The 18,946-nt window shown below is 42.7% G+C and overlaps 1 protein-coding gene across 1 annotated transcript in view; it reads right to left on the bottom strand.

Annotated features, from left to right (window-relative positions):
• CAPS2 (calcyphosine 2) overlaps positions 1-18,946 on the bottom strand; it is a 2,181,571-nt gene that overhangs the window by 489,683 nt on the left and 1,672,942 nt on the right. Inside the window, exon 12 of the mRNA XM_044087229.1 lies at positions 3,655-3,731. Coding sequence (XP_043943164.1) covers positions 3,655-3,731 — 77 coding nt within the window. The remainder of the gene's footprint in view (positions 1-3,654; positions 3,732-18,946) is intronic.

Here is an 18,946-nt window from a genome sequence, read left to right on the forward strand (position 1 = left end):
ACTAGCCTGGTCTGCAAGGCCATGGAACGTATCATCATGGAACTCATAAACAAAGACATTGATAATCTCCAAACTCTGGACCCTATCCAGTTCGGGTTTGTAAAAGACAGATCATGTCTCCTAAACCTGATTAACTACTCTGAAGCAGTCACCAAAGCCATAGATGAGGGTAAGGTGGTTCACACAGCTTATCTAGATCTCGCCAAGGCTTTCAACACCATCCCCCACTCTGGAATTATAGATAAGCTCACTAAACTAGGTATAAATCCCTATGTCACAAGATGGGTTGCTAACTGGCGCACAGACAGAACCCACACTGTGAAAGTAGCAGACTCCAAATCCGACTTCAGACCCATGACAAGTGGAGTACACCACAGGGTTCAGTCCTGGGTCCTCTCCTGTTTGAAATCTACTTCTCTGAAGTACAGGCCAACACAGAAGGTCTTTGGCTAACAACGTTTGCAGATGACTGCAAACAAGGAGCCATAATCGAAACTCCTAATGATGTGGACATACTACAAAAGGGCCTCACAGAGACAGATGTCTGGTGTCAAAGCCATGGCCTGAAGCTCAATGCCAAAAAGTGTACTGTCATCCTCTTTGGTAAAAACTCTGTACCCATGAACTACCACATAAGTGGTAGTCTACTTAACACCGAAAGTGTGGACAGTAGTCTCTCCTTTGATAATCACATCGCCACAGTGGTCAGGAAATCCTTCTACGTGGCTCACCTCATCACAAAAGGTTTCTCATCCAGAAAAAAAGAGGTCATTGTTCCCCTCTATACATCACTCATTAGATCCATTATAGAGTACAACGCCCCTTTTGTTATGTACCTCACAAAACATCTACAACAACTGGAAAGGCCACAAAAGCACCTCACAAAGAGGATTACTGGCCTCAAACAGATGCCCTACGCAGACCGTCTCAAAAAACTCCAGCTTTACTCCGTCGCATACCGCCTACTCAGAGGCGATCTCTGCCTAACATACAAAGTTATATCAAACCTAGAGCTGTTGGACATGCCCCACTTAAAGAAATCCCAATCCCTCCAAGCTACATGCTCTAGGGACCTAAACCTTGTCACCACAATAAACAAAACAGGCTGGAGGGATAGATTGCTATCCCAGAGACTTCCCATACTCTGGAACAGACTACCTATCTACGTCAAACAGAGCTCCTCATTAGCACTCTTCAAGAAAAATCTTGATGATTGGATGGGAAATAGGAAATTCACCCAGGGATCACTTCTGTGGCTCTGCTCAACAGGGGCACAGGAAAATAATTTTCTTGGGTGGCGAAAGCCAGGGTACCTTTTTGGCTAGGCTTATATAGGCCCTAGGGCTAATAGGCTTGTACCTAGCTATGAACCTAGACTTGATAAGTTAAGAGATCATACTCAGACTGATCCAATTTCACAGAAGCTCAATTACTATGCTAATGCTGGATGGCCGTCAAAACAGTCTAATGTATCATCTGAAGTGCAAGTGTATTTTCTTTACAGAGATGAATTGTTGATGGAAGATGGCATTATTTTCAAAGGTCCTAAAATTGTTGTTCCTGCTTCCTTACAAATAAGAATACATCCAGATTTTGCATCGCGGTCACCCATGAATGACATCCACTAAGAGAAAAGCAAGAGAATTAGTATTTTGGCCTTCATTATCCAAAGACATTGACAGAGTTCTTTCTACTTGTCCAGTATGCAACAGTACCAGATTGCATTTGCAAAGAGAACCACTTCAGCTAAGTTCAATTGCTGAACTACCTTGGTTTACTGTAGCAACTGATATCTTTGAGTGGAAAAATGAAAATGAAAACTACTTATTTTGGCAGACTCTTATTCAAACTGGTTCGAGATTGATCTATTACCAAACTTAACCTCAACTGCTGTTATTACTAAGTTGAAATGTCATTTCTCAGTTCATGGTCGTCGACACAAACTTTTTTCTGACAATGGTACTCAATTTGCTAACCAGTTGTTACAGAAATTTGCAAAAGAATAGGACTTTGTACATGTCACTAGTAGTCCTGAATATCCTTAATCCAATGGCCTAGCTCAAAGAGCAGTACAGAATACAAAGCAATTACTTGAAAGGTCAAAGCATGACAATACAGATATGTTTTGAATTTGCTTAATCTCAGAAATATACCCAGTGATGATATTCTTGGCTCACCTGCTCAAAGACTACTTTCCAGGCAAACTAGAACTACACTACATATTTCTTCAAGTTTGTTGCAGCCCAAGTCAAAGAACATTAAAACCATCAAGGCTCAATTGTTTAAAAAGTGTAATATCCAGAAATCTAGTTATGACCGACTGAGCAGACTACTTCGTCCGTTGAGGGAAGGAGAGATGGTACGAATCCAGACAATAAATGGTTTTGATCGAATAGGACAGATTACAGGCATCTGTGCCGAGCCGAGATCTTACTTGGTAAATTCCGAAGGAATGGAGTAAAAGAAGAATCGTAGACATCTTCTTCCTGTACCAGAACCATCATCATCATTGCAATCACAACATTGTATCTGTAATGCAAACTCTAAATCAAAGAATGAGTCAGACACTGTTTCCAGACCAGAATGTGTTAGTAAGTCTGATTCTGTTACAGAAAGTGATTTTAACATTCCACAAGTCAACCATTTTGCAGAAATTGTCCCTGTTGCTAAATCTAATTCTCAATTTTATGTCACATAATATGGGCAAGTGTCTAAAGCAAGTATGGAATACACAGCAACATGGACTTGATTGTACATACCTATATTTTTAATATTGTATAATGCATGTCTGTGGATTACCTATGATTTCTGCATGCCAAACAGTCTCATACCAATTGCATGGTCTATTTTTCAAAGAGGGAGGATGTAGGTCAGAGTGTAAAGTATGTGTGCTTGCATCTTTAAGAAGCATGCGAGGCTGTACATGCACGTATACAACCCGCATACGTGCACAACCTTATTGCCATTTTGTAGAAGCAGCTAGGGAGTAAGCATGCATGATCTTAGTCATTAATTGTATACAAGTTATTAAAGTTAGAGTCAATAGTCAACAGTAGTAATGTGTTTGCATGTAATAAAGCTGCTTGAACAGAACCCACAAAGACTAGTTTATTCGTGTCCTAACACAAAAGTGACGATGATAATGCTCATTTCCAAGCTACCTTGTTTAACTCTGCTACTTCTTCTGGGACTGTATAAAAGCAACATAAAACCATGCAGCTTTGTTTTAAGAATCAAAACTTTTTTGTGCAGCTCCTATTCTGATTTCTACTACTCAATGCCAAGCTGCATGGATTTATGTAATTCTTCAAGTGTCTATAATCCCAGTCAGATGTTACACACTGCAACATGATTTCTAACATTTTATTTATTGCTCATTTACCTGAATACCTGCACCTGTATTTCACTTAGAAATGTTAGAAATTATAGTTAACGGATATATATATATATCTGTCAAGTAAATGTTCAATTTAATTTACCTCCACTCCACACAGTCACAAATTAACTTCTACTCAAAGTGATCCACAGTCTTTAGCCTCAGATGTGCAATTTTCACAAATGCCTTCCTTGATCACTCCCATAACTTTTCTAAATAAGGGTTGTTGTTCCTAAAAGAACTTCCACTTCAGGTAAATGTGTGACAGTAATACAAACCTTGCACAGCTTTGAACGTATTCCAGTCATCAACTTCCTGTTTAATGGGGCCAAGTTGTTTCTCTTTACAATTGTTCCTAGAAAATAAATGGAAAAATATTAGCACCTGCAATTCTTCTAGTCTCTGCTTTGTGCACTAACGAAGCAAAATTCTAGAACATTTTAACATGTACTACACTCGTCCATCTACCTCTGCTTCAATTCACAAACCTACCTTGAAGAGTTTGCAATGAAGGTAGTTGAAAACAACACTGCTTACCAAGCATTCACTAAGCATTCCCCATGAGCAAATAGAAGTTGGAACAGAGGTAAGGCTGTTGACATCAGAACAATTATATATGAGAAACGTTTACAGAAAAATAATATTTGATTATTGAGTGTGAATGTTAAACAGAAAAAAAAAAGGTATGAAGTTGAAGGCTGAAGTCATCTTTGGAAGGTACAACACACAACAAACAACAAACAAATTAAATATGCAGCAATGAAATCAATCGTAGAAAAAAGTAAGTTGTGGCAAGGCACCAACTGTCATTTAAAGCTGATACACCAGAAGATATAAATCCATAATAATACATAACCTTTATACAAAGCATAAAACAACAGGCAGACCGACTAGTCCTTTTGGAAAATACTTTTTTGAGCGGCAGCAATGAAGTCAGTTCGTACAAATGACTGTAGTGACTGACAGGCATATTTTGGAAATGGCTTAAAATATTTGAAATATTAAGTTAATAAAGTGATCCAGATGTGTGCACAACAGGCAATTTCAAACACATTCTTCACAGGACTAGGGAATAAAACACTTTGATCTGGTGCTATCCCATGTCATTATTGATCACGTATAGGTGTAGGATCCGACATCGAATCTGAGATGGCACTGTGAGAGACAGCTCCTGAGCTCAAACTCCTCCTCTTCCCAAGATCCCCTGCTACCCATAACCCTCAGATCTCGTTTGCCACGATTTCTGAGTAGACGTGCTCCCTGCTGCTCAATGCTCATAGGTTTTATGTAAGTATTTTAGTTTCATTTTTTTGGGTTTTCTTTCTCCCTTTTGTTTCTCTTGCTTTCCTTTGCCTTACAGTTAGTTTCCTCCCCTCCAGTCAGCCATTAAAGTAGTCAGTTAGCTTTCCCGGGTTCCAGCCTTGTTTTCCCGGCCTTAGATTTCCCTTTTCTCTCCTCTCTGCCTCCCACCTCCTTTTGTGTGAGTTGCTGTGTGTGGTGGTGGGTTTTTTGGTGTGCCTGCCCTGGTATGACAAGCCCACAGAGTTCAGGCATTGCTCCTTGTGTGGTTGGAAGCTAGCCCCTGCTGACACTCACAAGGAGCGTTTCTACTGCCTAGGAGATCCTGATCTGGAAGTTGAATGTGATATCTTTGCTGCATTTAATCCCAGGGCTCTCCTAGAGCATAGAAGCAAACTTTTTCTCAAGGGGCTTGCAAAAGGGGTCCCCTGGTCTCAGGTTCCCCCTTCAAGCCTCCCTCAGATCCCAAGAGGAAGTCTTCTTCCTCTTGGGACTCTTCTGCAAAAATGCAGAGGCTCTCGGATCATAATTCCCTAGTTCTGAGTCCAGCCTCTGGGGCTTTGGCTCTGGGGTCTTTGGCTCCGACAGTCTCGGATCCCCTTGTCAGATCCAAGTCCTCAGAGGCTCGGAGGTCCTTGGATCCGAACTGGCCCAGACCTTCCTCAGATCTGACCTATTCCTCAGATCCGACTGCAGCTCCTTTACAGCGTTCAAATCCAGCTGGGCCTTCGGATCTGACTGATTCTTGAACCGTATCATTATTGAAGACTCCCCAGCTACAGCTAGGAAGTTGGATCCGACACAAACCAGCAGGTTCTCCTCTAGAGCATGTAGGCCTTCAGCCAAGTTGGGCCATTCCTCCATATCCTCCCAGTCAACTAGAAGTTTGCTTCCTTCTGATATGGATCAGATGATGAGGAGCTTTCTCAAAGCCCAAATTGAACTGGCTTGTTGCCATCCCCTAGCCATTTGCCCAGGAGCTCTTTGCCATCATCAGCACTCCTCTCTCCCCATCTGACACATCCGAGTTCAGTGCCCCGGGACTAGTGCATCCCCAGTGAGAGGCCAGCAGTGTCAGGTATTGCTTCCTTCCCCACACTGCCTGGGTCCCTGGCTGACTCGGCTCTATTGCCCTCGGAGCTGGCGATGCCTCGATTCCATGAGGTCCACTGGGGTCACTGGGGTTTCGGAGTGTTCGGACTGTTCCCTCGACTTGGGGGCATCTGCTTTGGACAGCTCTAAGCCAATACTGTCTGGGGACCTCGGTGCTGCATCAGAGTCTCCCCTTTCATCCCAGTCAGCTGTGCCTGGTGGGATCGAGAGGGGGCTTTTTCCAGTCCATCAGTCTTCTATGCAATAGGGAGGACTGTTTCCAGATGGTCAGCTGCCTCTACCTCAACTCTGGATCCCCTCCTCCCCATTCTACATTGGGTAGCAAGACCTCATCATCCGTCCGGGGTCACCCTCCTATGAGCACCTTCAGACAGGCATTATCCCCATTGGGGTCCCTTTCTCTTCCGATTCCTCCTTAGAGCCCATGGTGGATGAGCTTCCTTGGAAGAGGATGTACAAAAGGAGGCACTTGGTCTCTCCTCGAGAGTCCCTCACTGAGGACATGGATTTCGAGGAAGGAGACGGGTCCCCACAGGCTTCCACTGAAGTTGTGCCCTTTGAGGACTTCCTCAAAATCCTTAAACAACGAGGAGGTTGGTGTTCCCCCACCCCGATTTTGTAGGAATTCCTGTTGCTTAAGGCCTTTGGCATGGGCCCCCTCCTCCTGGGTGTCACTCCCTGTGGATGAGCTCATCCAGCTCATTGCCAGCAGGGCATGGAACACAGAAGAACCTGTCCCTAAGAAAGCAGAGAAATTTGTGAGTCATCTAAGGATCAAACCTTTTGGAGCAAAGGCGTCCCCCATTGATGCCACTATGGTTGCCGCAGCCACTAAAAAAAAGCTCACTGAACACAGCTCCATGGTCCATCCCCTGAACAAGGAGTCTCGGGTGACTGCCCATTTTGGGAAGTAAGTGTATACCTCAGCTACGATTGGACTGAGGACTACAAATTACATGGCACATTTCACACGGCTGCAAAGGGATTTGGTGTTAGAGCTCTCCTCTTCCCTTTGAGTTACTGATCCCAGAGAATCTTAAGCTTTCCTCTTCCTTTTGAGTTACTGATCCCGGAGAATCTTAAGCTAGTCTCTCTGAAGTTGTCTACTCTAATGTCCCTTGCTAATGCCTCGATGAGGTTGATCTCTAATGCTGCGGAGGCTACCTCTCGAGCAGCAGGCACAGGCACTGGTATTAGGTGTTATGCCTGGCTTCGACTTTGTGTTTGCGGAAAACTTCAAGGCGTCCTTTACCAATGCCCCCATAAGGATCTATACTGTTTGGTCCCTCAGTCAAAGAAATAACCTGCTGTAAGCAGGAGGGAAAGACTCTGTCCGCAGTCGGGATCAGGATTTCTACTCCCCAATGATCCTTTTCCAAGAATCAACGGGGTAGTAAGAAGCTGTGGTTCTGTAGGTCTTAGTCTTCCTTCCAAGATGCTCTTCAGGAATCCTCTTCTTCCGGCAGGGAAGGAGATTTGATAACAGATGCCACCCTAGAGGGAAAGGAGGTCCACAAAATCAGGGCTCCCAGGAACCTTTCTGAGAGGAGCCCTCTCAGCGCTCCTGAAGTGCTGCCCAACTGTCCTGCCCTGGAGGCAGTCGGGGGCCATATCTCTTTACACCCACTGGCTTGGGCAGCTATTACCTCAGACCAGTGGGTGCTAAGCCCTGCAACCAGGGGATACTTCATATCCTTTGTTCAGCCTCCTCCATCATGAGAGCCCCTTCAGGACGTTCCATGCTGCCAAAGGTAATTAGCTCTCTCAGAGGTTCAAGACCTCATTCGAAAAAGAGCCATCCTGGAGGTTCCAACAGGACAATGAGCGTCCGGAACTTACTCTCGCTTCTTTTTAGTGCCCAAGAAAACCGGGGACCTGCGTCCCATTGTGGACCTCAGCACTCTGAATTTGTTCGTCAAGAAGTCGAAGTTCCAGATGGTTACTGTTTAGTCCATTCTACAGCTTCTGCGCAAGGACAACTGGACGCTCTCAGTGGATCTGAAGGATGGGTACTATCACATAAAAATCAACAGATGCTCCAGGAGATACATCTGCTTCCGGCTGGGGGCCAGTCGCTACCAGTTCAGAGCCCTGCCCTTTGGTCTCACCTCAGCCCCCCCAGGGGTATGCCAAATGTACGGCAGTGGCAGCAGCCCATCTCCAGCTGCAGAGGTTTCAAGTCTTCCCATACCTGGACGATTGGCTCATCATGGCTCCCACAAGGCATCAACTCACTTGGGCCTTGGATTATACTTTCGGCTTCTTTCGGAACCTAAGCATCACAGTCAACCTCCCCAAATCTCATCGTGTCCCCTGCCAGAGCATGGAATTTATCAGGATTCTTCTGGACACAGTGTTAGAGACTGCAGCTCTTTCCCTGCGCAGGGTAGAAATTATTTGGGGACAGATCCTGCAAGCCCTCAGGTCCATGGTGGCTGCCATTCAGTTAGATCCTCTCACTAGATATCACATGCGAGAGTTCTACAGTGGAACCTTGCAGTGCAGTGGTCGGCTCAGCTCCATCCCATGAACATGACAGTCAGGATTTCTCAGGTCTGCAGGCGTCACCTTGCTTGGTGGCTCCAATCTCAAGACCTTCTTCTAGACAGACCCTTTTGTCTTCACCAGCCCCAGGCCACGATGACTACAGACGCTTCCCTGCTGGGGTTGGGGGGGGGGGGCATTTTTGGGGAAGGACAGTCCAAGGTATGTGGTCCACTTAGAGACCAAATTGCACATCAATGTCCTGGAGATGAGAGCAGTCCTCCTCACATTGCAAGCCTTCCAGGACTCTCTCCCTCTTGGGACCGTTGCAATTCAGACAGACAGCATGGCGGTCGTCTGGTACATCAACAAATGTAGGGGGGGGGACAAGATCATATCGTCTGTGGAAAGAGGTCATGTCCTGCAGTGCATATTCCCAGCAATTCCAAAGTACTGGCGGGCAAACTCAGCAGATCTATCCAAAGTCCCCACAAGTAGTCCCTGAACTAGTCAGTGGCAAATCAGATTTTTGACTGCTGGGGTCTCCCTTGCTGTGATCTGTTTACCTCCCCAATCAATCACAAATGCAGAAAATACTTTGCCCTTTTCCACCCACTGGGGGACTCACCCTGGGACGCTCTAGTCCATGACTGGCCACCGGGTCTTCTGTATGCCTATCCCCCTTAGCCCCTCATTCCCAAAGCCTTATAGAAAGTGCGTCACCTGAAGACTCATCTCATCCTCATTGCCCCCTTCTGGCCTCATCAGGCGTGGTTTTTCTCTCCTTCGGTCTCACCTAAAATATCCACCTAGGATATTAGATCCAAGTCCGTATCTCATTTCTCATCACTGGGGGCTCCCTCTACCCAACCTCCAGTCTCTTCGACTGACTGCTTGGTAACTCCAGTTCCAATTATTATAAGCCAGCACAATCTGCCTTCTCCTGTAAAGGACATTATCTTAGCTTCTCAAAAGCCGTCTACTAAAAATGTGTACTCCAGCAAATGGAAGAGATTTTCCTTTTGGGCTCAACAATGTAACACAGATCCATTTTTGGCTTCTGTTCCTGACATGTTGTCCAATTTCAGCTTCTGTTCCCGACATCTTGTTGTCCCTCGCCTCTCTTTTTAAGCAAGGGGCTAGTTTCTTGAGAATCAAGCTTCAGATGGCTGCTGTATCCATTTGAACAAAAGCCCCACCTTTTCTTCCAGGCTGTGCAGGGCCTTTCTCAAAAGGATTCTCTTGCTCAGACCCCCTTTCAAAGATTCTTACCCTCTGTGGGTGCAGTCCCTGACACAACCTCCCTTTGAGCCTGCAATTTTAAATTCCTGTCTTGGAAGACGGCCTTTTTGGTGGTTATTACCTCAGCCAAGAGGATTTCTGAATTGCAGGCTCTTTGCATTAAAGCCACCTTCATGATTTTTCACAAGGATAGGGTAGCTCTTAGCACCAATCCTTCCTTCATCCCTAAGGTAGCCTCAGAGGCTAATCTTAATCAGTCAATTCAACTCCCTATCTTTTTCCCCAAGTTTTCAAATAAAGGGGGAATATAAACTGCATTGTCTGGACATACAAAAGCAATTACATTTCTACTTGAAGAGGACAGAGAATTTTCAAAAACTGGACCAGCTTTTCATGGTATTTTCTCATGCTAGAAAGGGTCAGGCCACTTCCAAAGTTTCTATATCTCACTGGATCACTAGTTGTATAGCTCACATTTATGAGAGCAATCAGATAGGGCTTCCCAGGCCATTTAAAGCTCATTCCACTAGGTCGGTGACCACACCTTCTGCTTTCTGGGCAAGAACCTCCTTAGATGACATTTGGGATGCTGCCACTTGGTCTACACCCCATACTTTTGTGACACACTATAAGTTGGACCTGGTGTCTAAAGGTAGAGCTTCCTTTGGTTCTTCTGTGGTCTGGCATGTCCTTCCTTGAGGCCCCCTTAGGGTTGTTGGTAGCTGGAGACTCTGACCCATCCATGATCAATAATGACATGGATAGCATCAGATAAAGAGTTATGTACTTACCATAACTTGGGAATCTGGGCTATCCAATGTCATTATTCATCACGTTCCTGCCCTCCTTCCCCCTCCTTTTGGTGTCCGAGGAGTTATGGAGGAAGGGTTTTGTGGGTACCTTTTCTATTCCATAGGCAGTCTTCGATTTGTGGGTTGTGGGTAGCAGAGGATCTTTGGAAGGGGAGGACCTTGAGCTCAGGAATGGTCTCTCACAGTGCCGGCTCGGATTCAGTGTCAGATCCTACACCCATCCATGGTGAATAATGGCACTGGATAGCCCAGATTCCAAATTATGGTAAGTACATAACTCTTTTTGTTAATCTTGCCAGGTAAGAGAGTTCATTTCAAACACTGATTGAAGAAATGACAATATTTCTGCAAACAAAAAGAAAATACAGATACCTAAATGGCTGAGATGTAGTGGGTCTGGTGGACACATTTATGTCCTGATTCCACATACAAAGAATTATTTTTGCATCACCCTATAATCTTACCATAACACAAAACTGCCATTTACAGTCCAGGAAAAAAGAACAGATGAAATCCAAAATGCATGCACTGTCAGCAATATAACACTCAAATGTCAGGATGCTTCACATTGTATATCAAGATTTTTTTTTTTTACAATTTAAGTGTAATGGGACCACAAACAGACCGAATAATGAATAAATATATAATATTGAGATGGCCGACACAAATGGGGTTCAAATCCCACCATTACCAACCATGTGAGAAGTAATACTAAGAAAATGCACTTAAGTTTATTTCAGTCATTAATTCACAAAATATAACCTGGCCCCAACAGCAGGGGATATGTACTGCTGTTCTGGGTATGGGCTTCCAACATTCACTCCAAGACTAGACTGCAGACAGGCTAGTTATGCAGCCACTTTCACACTGTGCTCTCTGTGAACCATAATCTTCCAGTGCCCCTTTATTCCCAGTGAAGGCTTTCAGAATTTTCTATTTCCTCTTAGTTCTTCTTCTAGCATAGTAATACTGCCACCACACTGAGCTTGCTTGCTCTTATTAATTAAACCAAATATGAAATCATATGTATTAATTTTTTTCACTGGTAGTAGTAGACCTAAGCAGCCTCCATGGATATGAATGTCACACAACTTGCAAACCTACATGCTAAATAATATTCATCCTCTCCTAAAATAATAAGCACAGTAACAGTTTCACCACCAAAAGCAGTTCATAATGTTTAGCAAACAAGGTTTAGATGAGATACGAGCTGCTACCAAAGCCAAATGTCAAAGAGTCAAATCACAGAATCAGCTTTAATATAAAATTAAGTTTAAAAACAAACTGGCAATAATGAAAAGGATAAGGTCTTTCGGTTTCCACCTTTTTCAAATCTTATAGTAAAGCCAGTGTACTTCCTACTTAAGTATCAGTTTTGTCAGTTCAAGGAACATACGGAAGCTGTCATAGGATCATAGGATCATAGGTTAGTACTAAGCTAACTGCCCTTGCGAGCCATTTTAAGCCTAGCCAATTATCCCTTGTGAGACTTGAACCCTGCACCTTCTGTTTGTAAGGCAAACACCTTAACCATTAGGCCACCCTACGGTTACACCCCTTTGTGGTGTTCTTTCATTAAATTAGTCCTCGTCCTTTAAGAATTTGTTTAATGGGCACAATTTCATTTAAACCAGGTTTCTGATTGGACTGTAAGGAAAAAAAGGCAACAAAAATAGGCTGCAATACAGTACAGTAACCCTAACATCCAGATACCAAGCTACCATTTAGTGCAGAAATATCATCCCTGTCATAAGTCAACTACATTAATAACTAGTACTCACAGATGGGTCCAATACAAACAAGACAGCACAGCATCTTACTCCATTTCATAGCATAGCAGTGCACACAGCTATATTCAACTTTTTATTACATTACATCATATAGCTGTTGCTGGCCTGGAGAAAAACAAGTAGATCAGTTTTATTAACTGTCAGGAAAAGTCCTGCAACAATGTGGACTAGCAATAAATATCTAAGTCTGCTTCATTCACTTGACACCAACCTGGTGGTTTAGTGATAAACAAGTCATAAATCTATAGCAAAAAACAATGTTCTGTGCTCAGGCTGAAGTCTCGCCAAACCAAAATATGTCAATAGCAAAAAAGGAAAGATTGGCAAGACAAAGCTGTGAAGTTTTCTTCTTTAATAAAAAACACAAATTCCAGATAGTAAGCGCTTTCGGGTTCTCCAACCCTTCATCAGACAATTGAAACAACATAAGTCTTCATAATTTAAATCATAAAACAGCCAATCAAATTTCAGTACATTACCCGCCTTTTTTGTAAGGCAAGTTTTAAAGGTACCATTTCGTTTAGACCTGGATATCTATGTGATGAAAGTGTTATAATCCATTTAGATTCCAGTGTCTCTGTGAGTAACCTAATGTCCCCCCCTCTGACACCTAGGTTCACATTTACAACAGCTTTAAATAAAAATACATGTGTGGGATTGTCCACCAAATGTCTATAGAGGGCATTATGCTGGTCCTTATTCCTAATGGAAGACAGATGTTGCAATATCCTGACCTTTAGCATGTTATTCGTCATCCCAACATAGAAGGCGGGGCATTGTATGCACTTGGCTAAATATACCACGTTAGGTGTCCTACATGTGGCTCTTGCCTTAAACTGAAAAAAACTGACCATTCATTGGATGTTTAAAAGTGGAAGTCTTGTTTATGCTACTACAAGCCTTACATGTACCGCAGGGTACCGTTCCTACTTTAGTCAATAGGGATCTCTGTCCTAAAATAGGTTTTTCTCCACATAGTAAGTCCTTTAGATTTTTGTTGCGTTTATAACCAAAAGTAGGTACTGGACCTACCAGATTACACAACCTAGCATCACTCCTCAGTATATTCCAATTTTTACAGACTATACTCTGTATATCATTGATGTTACTGCTGTAGGTGAAATATAGCCTGGATTTATCAGATCTCTTAGTTTTCGGATGTACTTCCCCCTCTAATTGACTTTGTCTCATCCATGGTTTATAACTATTTGTTCTCTTTTTTGAACTAGAATCTACTACCTTATTGACCATGTTTTCATTGTAGCCTCTCTGACCAAAACATTTTCTCAACCCCTCTACTTCTTTATCATATTGTTCATCATCCAGGCACAACCTAGATGTTCTACAAACCTGGCTCTGTACAATGTTAGGAAACATAAATCGGGGGTGCATGCTATCATAGGATAATAAGTGGTTTTTCCAGCAATCTTTCCTATGCATACTGGAAGAAAACCCTTCCAAAGTGTGTTTAATCCTTACATCCAAAAAATCAATCTGTTCCCAGGAGTAAGTTAGTGTAAATCTAAAGAAGGAAGTTGTGGAGTGAAGATACTCCAAAAACTTGTGTAACTTATCTACTGTGCCCTGCCAAAAAATAAGTGACCTTATGGGTAATGATGAAAAGCTGCGGAACCAAAAAACTAGCAAGCTGAAACGAGATTTTGATGATTTCTCGTCAGGCAATATTTTTGTCTGGCCGAGGAATAAGGGGGCTTCAACTAACGGCAACGCCAGTGGATCTGGGCATGAGACTAGACATCACTATGGAGGGCGTGTTGGAAGAGAGCGGAATGAATCAACAATGGTAGAAGTTATCCAGCCGTTACCGAAGGAATTGGTAACAACTTCAGCACAACCCTTGCCTGGAGGAGAGGATTTCCAACAAGGGCCATCTACGACAGGATCCACAGGTATGGAAAAGTCAACAGTGACAGCACCAGCCGTAGACTCTTTATCCACGGCGATTTTAATTGGTGACCATACAAGAAGCTTGTCGGGAGAGTTTATTGAGCAGGGGGCACGACCCAAGATGGTGCAAGGTCGACAGCGTTTTTTCGAGAGACTACCTGCTCCGGTGAAAAAACGCGGAGCCTGGAAGAGATCATTGAGCGAGGGGAGAGACCCCAACAAAAGGCGGAGGATGTTGGAATGACTGATCATATCAATACTGGTATGGTTTATAATTTATCCTCTCATATTTTAACTGAAGATGAGTTAACTGTTTTAAATAAAGGTCTGACTTTTGTACCTGGGAGGGCAAGCATCTACAATGATATTGTTTTGGACATTGCGCTCTTTTGCAGGGGGTTGGCGCTTAAATGTTTGTTTAACAACAGTGCCAACAAAGCATTGACTGATACACCCTCTGTTACTATTTTGAAACAACCTAGTACTTATGTACCACCATTCACACCAGCCATGAATTTGTTCATTAATAGTTGTGAACAAGATTTAAAGTGCTATTTTGAGAAAGGGGAATTCAATAAGTTTTTTAACCTAACAAAGAAACAACAGACAGCACTGAGGAATTTGTCTAATAACAATGATATAACTATAAAAGCAGCAGACAAAGGAGGAGCCGTGGTTGTATTAGATACAGAGATGTACAATATTAAGTTGCAAGCGTTATTGGCAGATAACATCACTTACACTCCTATTAATCCGACTGTTATAATTAGAGTGGTAGAAGGTGTTCACAAAGAGTTAAGGCGGTTAAATTTTGAAATGATGATTGATGATGATTTGTTAAATTTTCTGATGATAGCTAAGGCAACGACCCCCATTTTTAAAGCACTACCAAAGATTCACAAATCACTCAGTGACCCACCATTTAGGCCTATAGTATCAGGCTGAGGGTGGGTCACTGAGAACATCTCGATTTGGCTTGAATGTACTTTAAAACCCTTTGTGGAGAGAGTGCACACAATATTAAAGGACTCAAAGGGCTTCTTACAGGTTGTGAGTGACTTCCAACGGAAGCAAATACATAATCACACCATTTTGGTTACTTTAGATGTGCAAAGCCTCTTCACGGTTATCAGCAATAGCTAAGGCATACAAGCAATAGAACATGTTTTGCGAGATATGGGTGAGGAAGATTGTTGGATCAGGTTGATATGCAGACTGTTATCTATAGTATTAGAGAACAATGTCTTTATAGGGGGCCAACAAGCCTATAGGCAGGCACAGGGGGTAGCTATGGGCACCCCCTGTGCCAATACATATGCAAACTTGGTCCTCTTCTTCTGGGAGAAAGAAAACATCTTCAACAATAAGGAGTGGATGCAGCATATAGGAGCATACACACGTTTTGTGGACGACGTTTTTATTTTTTGGCAGGGCACAGTAGATAAGTTACACAAGTTTTTGGAGTATCTTCACTCCACAACTTCCTTCTTTAGATTTACACTAACTTACTCCTGGGAACAGATTGATTTTTTGGATGTAAGGATTAAACACACTTTGGAAGGGTTTTCTTCCAGTATGCATAGGAAAGATTGCTGGAAAAACCACTTATTATCCTATGATAGTATGCACCCCCGATTTATGTTTCCTAACATTGTACAGAGCCAGGTTTGTAGAACATCTAGGTTGTGCCTGGATGATGAACAATATGATAAAAAAGTAGAGGGGTTGAGAAAATGTTTTGGTCAGACAGGCTACAATGAAAACATGGTCAATAAGGTAGTAGATTCTAGTTCAAAAAAGAGAACAAATAGTTATAAACCATGGATGAGACAAAGTCAATTAGAGGGGGAAGTACATCCGAAAACTAAGAGATCTGATAAATCCAGGGTATATTTCACCTACAGCAGTAACATCAATGATATACAGAGTATAGTCTGTAAAAATTGGAATATACTGAGGAGTGATGCTAGGTTGTGTAATCTGGTAGGTCCAGTACCTACTTTTGGTTATAGACGCAACAAAAATCTAAAGGACTTACTATGTGGAGAAAAACCTATTTTAGGACAGAGATCCCTATTGACTAAAGTAGGAACGGTACCCTGCGGTACATGTAAGGCTTGTAGTAGCATAAACAAGACTTCCACTTTTAAACATCCAATGAATGGTCAGTTTTTTCAGTTTAAGGCAAGAGCCACATGTAGGACACCTAACGTGGTATATTTAGCCGAGTGCATACAATGCCCCGCCTTCTATGTTGGGATGACGAATAACATGCTAAAGGTCAGGATATTGCAACATCTGTCTTCCATTAGGAATAAGGACCAGCATAATGCCCTCTATAGACATTTGGTGGACAATCCCACACATGTATTTTTATTTAAAGCTGTTGTAAATGTGAACCTAGGTGTCAGAGGGGGGGACATTAGGTTACTCACAGAGACACTGGAATCTAAATGGATTATAACACTTTCATCACATAGATATCCAGGTCTAAACGAAATGGTACCTTTAAAACCTGCCTTACAAAAAAGGCGGGTAATGTACTGAAATTTGATTGGCTGTTTTATGATTTAAATTATGAAGACTTATGTTGTTTCAATTGTCTGATGAAGGGTTGGAGAACCCGAAAGTGCTTACTATCTGGAATTTGTGTTTTTTATTAAAGAAGAAAACTTCACAGCTTTGTCTTGCCAAACTTCCCCTTTTTTGCTAAGTCATAAATCTATCTGAGATTACAAAAATTACAATAAAAAAGACAGCTCTTGTAATCTTTCATTTTTTATGTTAAATTCACAATAGACAACTGCAAGTCTGGAAACTCAGCACATTCTTCAAAATACATTCCCATTTTTTCAGAAAGATACAAGTCACACATTCCTAACCATGAAAACAAACACTGAGTGCAGATGAACAAGAAAACAAAGAAAGAAAAAATACATCATATTTCTAGCTCAGTTTTTTTTAGGCTTGCATTACCTCATGCCATTATGAAGGCATGGGAAGGGTTATATTTACTCTGAACATCATGTTCCCCTACCATAGATAAGAACTTTGCATGACCTGAAAGCTATGTCTACATCTTCACTAAGGCCAAAATAAAAATACAATCTCAAAGCCAAATTTCCCCCAACTATGGAAAATGACAATATCACTGGTGTTTCATCCACCCTGCAATGAAGCAGTGTTAAGATTATCCTTCAGAAGATACTTATTCAAACAAAATCAAATAAACAGTGGCTGTAACATGGTATATCAAAATGTTGGAGTTGAGCTGCATGTGGGCAAATGAGGTGATATACGTTGAAGTAGATGATGAAAGGCACCAATTTTTTTAGAGTTACACAGCTGTATATTATGTCCCTATTTTTTGTGATAACATTTGCATGTACTCTGAGGTAATATTTTAGGTACATACACTTATTATATAAATCATAAATCTGTATACTTCAAAGCAATGTTATTGAACATTAAATTAATTTTCATATTTCAAGCTAAATAGGTTCATAGGATGATACTAGCCTACTGGCCCGGAGGTCCTTATAAGCCTAGCCAAGAATTTCACCCATGTTCCCTCAAAGTCAGCACCTGCTTCCCCTGTACAGCAGGGAAACAGGTGGAATCCCAAGGGTATATTTTTCTGTTTCCCATCCAGTCATCCTGGTTCCTCAAAGAGGGCTATAGAGGTGCTCTGCTTGACATGGAGAGGGAGTCTATTCCACAGACGGGGGAGTCTTTGGGACACAAACCTTTCCCACCAACAAATTCTATTAATGTCACAGACCAGGTTATGGCCTTGTGTGCTGGCTGCGCGTGTGGAGTTTGTCTTACAGATATGCAGCAACTCCATCAAGGTTGGGTCTGTACCTGCTTTATATGCCAGACACAGGTCACCTCTGAGCAGTCTGTATGAAACTCAGTAGAGGGACAGGGCCTTTAGCCTATTTGTATAGGAGAGGCGTTTGAGACCCTGGATTTTCCTGGTCAGGAACCTCTGCGGTCTCTCCAGCTACTGCGTGTGCTTGGCAAGATACATGCCGAAGAGGGCATTGCACTCGATAATGGGTCTGATAAGGGAGGAGTACAGGGATGTTAGGGCCTCCTTGTTCCTAGATGAAATACCCTTATTTATGAGGTGGGCCATGTAGAAAGCTTTCCATACAACGGAGGCAACATGGTGGTCAAAAGTCAGGTTGCTATCAACCTGGGTGCCCAAGTCCCTCACAACTGACTGTATGGTTAGTACATTGTTATTAATGCAATAATTAGTGGGGGTGACATTTTCCCCAAAGGGGATAATGATGCATTTCTTGGTGTTCAGTTTGAAGCCATGCTTCTAGCACCAGTCATTAGTTTGGGTAAGCCCCTCTTGGAGGATGTTCACATCACTAGGGGAATTTAAGACAGTGCCCAGCTTGCAGTCATTTGCAAACTTGGTCAGCCACAGACCACTGGTTTTGGCTTGCACCTTAGAAAAGTAAATACCAAACAGTAAAGGCCCCAAGACCAATCCTTGGGGTACACAGCACATTACGGGTCTGCTACTAGAGATGGCTTCCTCTACTTTGCCTGAGTGGGTTCTATCAGTGAGCCAGTTAGTTGCCCATCTGGCAACATACGGGTTGATGCCTAGCTGGGAGAGTTTATCTATTATGCCTGAGTGGGAAATAGTGTCAAAGGCTTTGACTAGGTCAAGGTAGGCAATGTGCACTGTCTTCCCATCGTCCATGGCTTTGGTGAAACTGACCAAGTTTAACAGGCATGATCTCCCTTTGACAAAACCAAACTGTGTGGGGTCAAGCATTTAGAGGTTGCCAATGTCCTTGTTTATAAGGTCTATGATAATGAGTTCCATGGCCTTGCAGATCAGGCTAGTTAGGTTGAACGGCCTATAACTGCCTGGGTCAGTGGACGCTCCACCTTTG

This window comes from Protopterus annectens, chromosome 11.part0 (genome assembly GCF_019279795.1).
Source record: "Protopterus annectens isolate FY-2018-M chromosome 11.part0, PAN1.0, whole genome shotgun sequence".
NCBI lineage: Eukaryota > Metazoa > Chordata > Ceratodontiformes > Protopteridae > Protopterus > Protopterus annectens.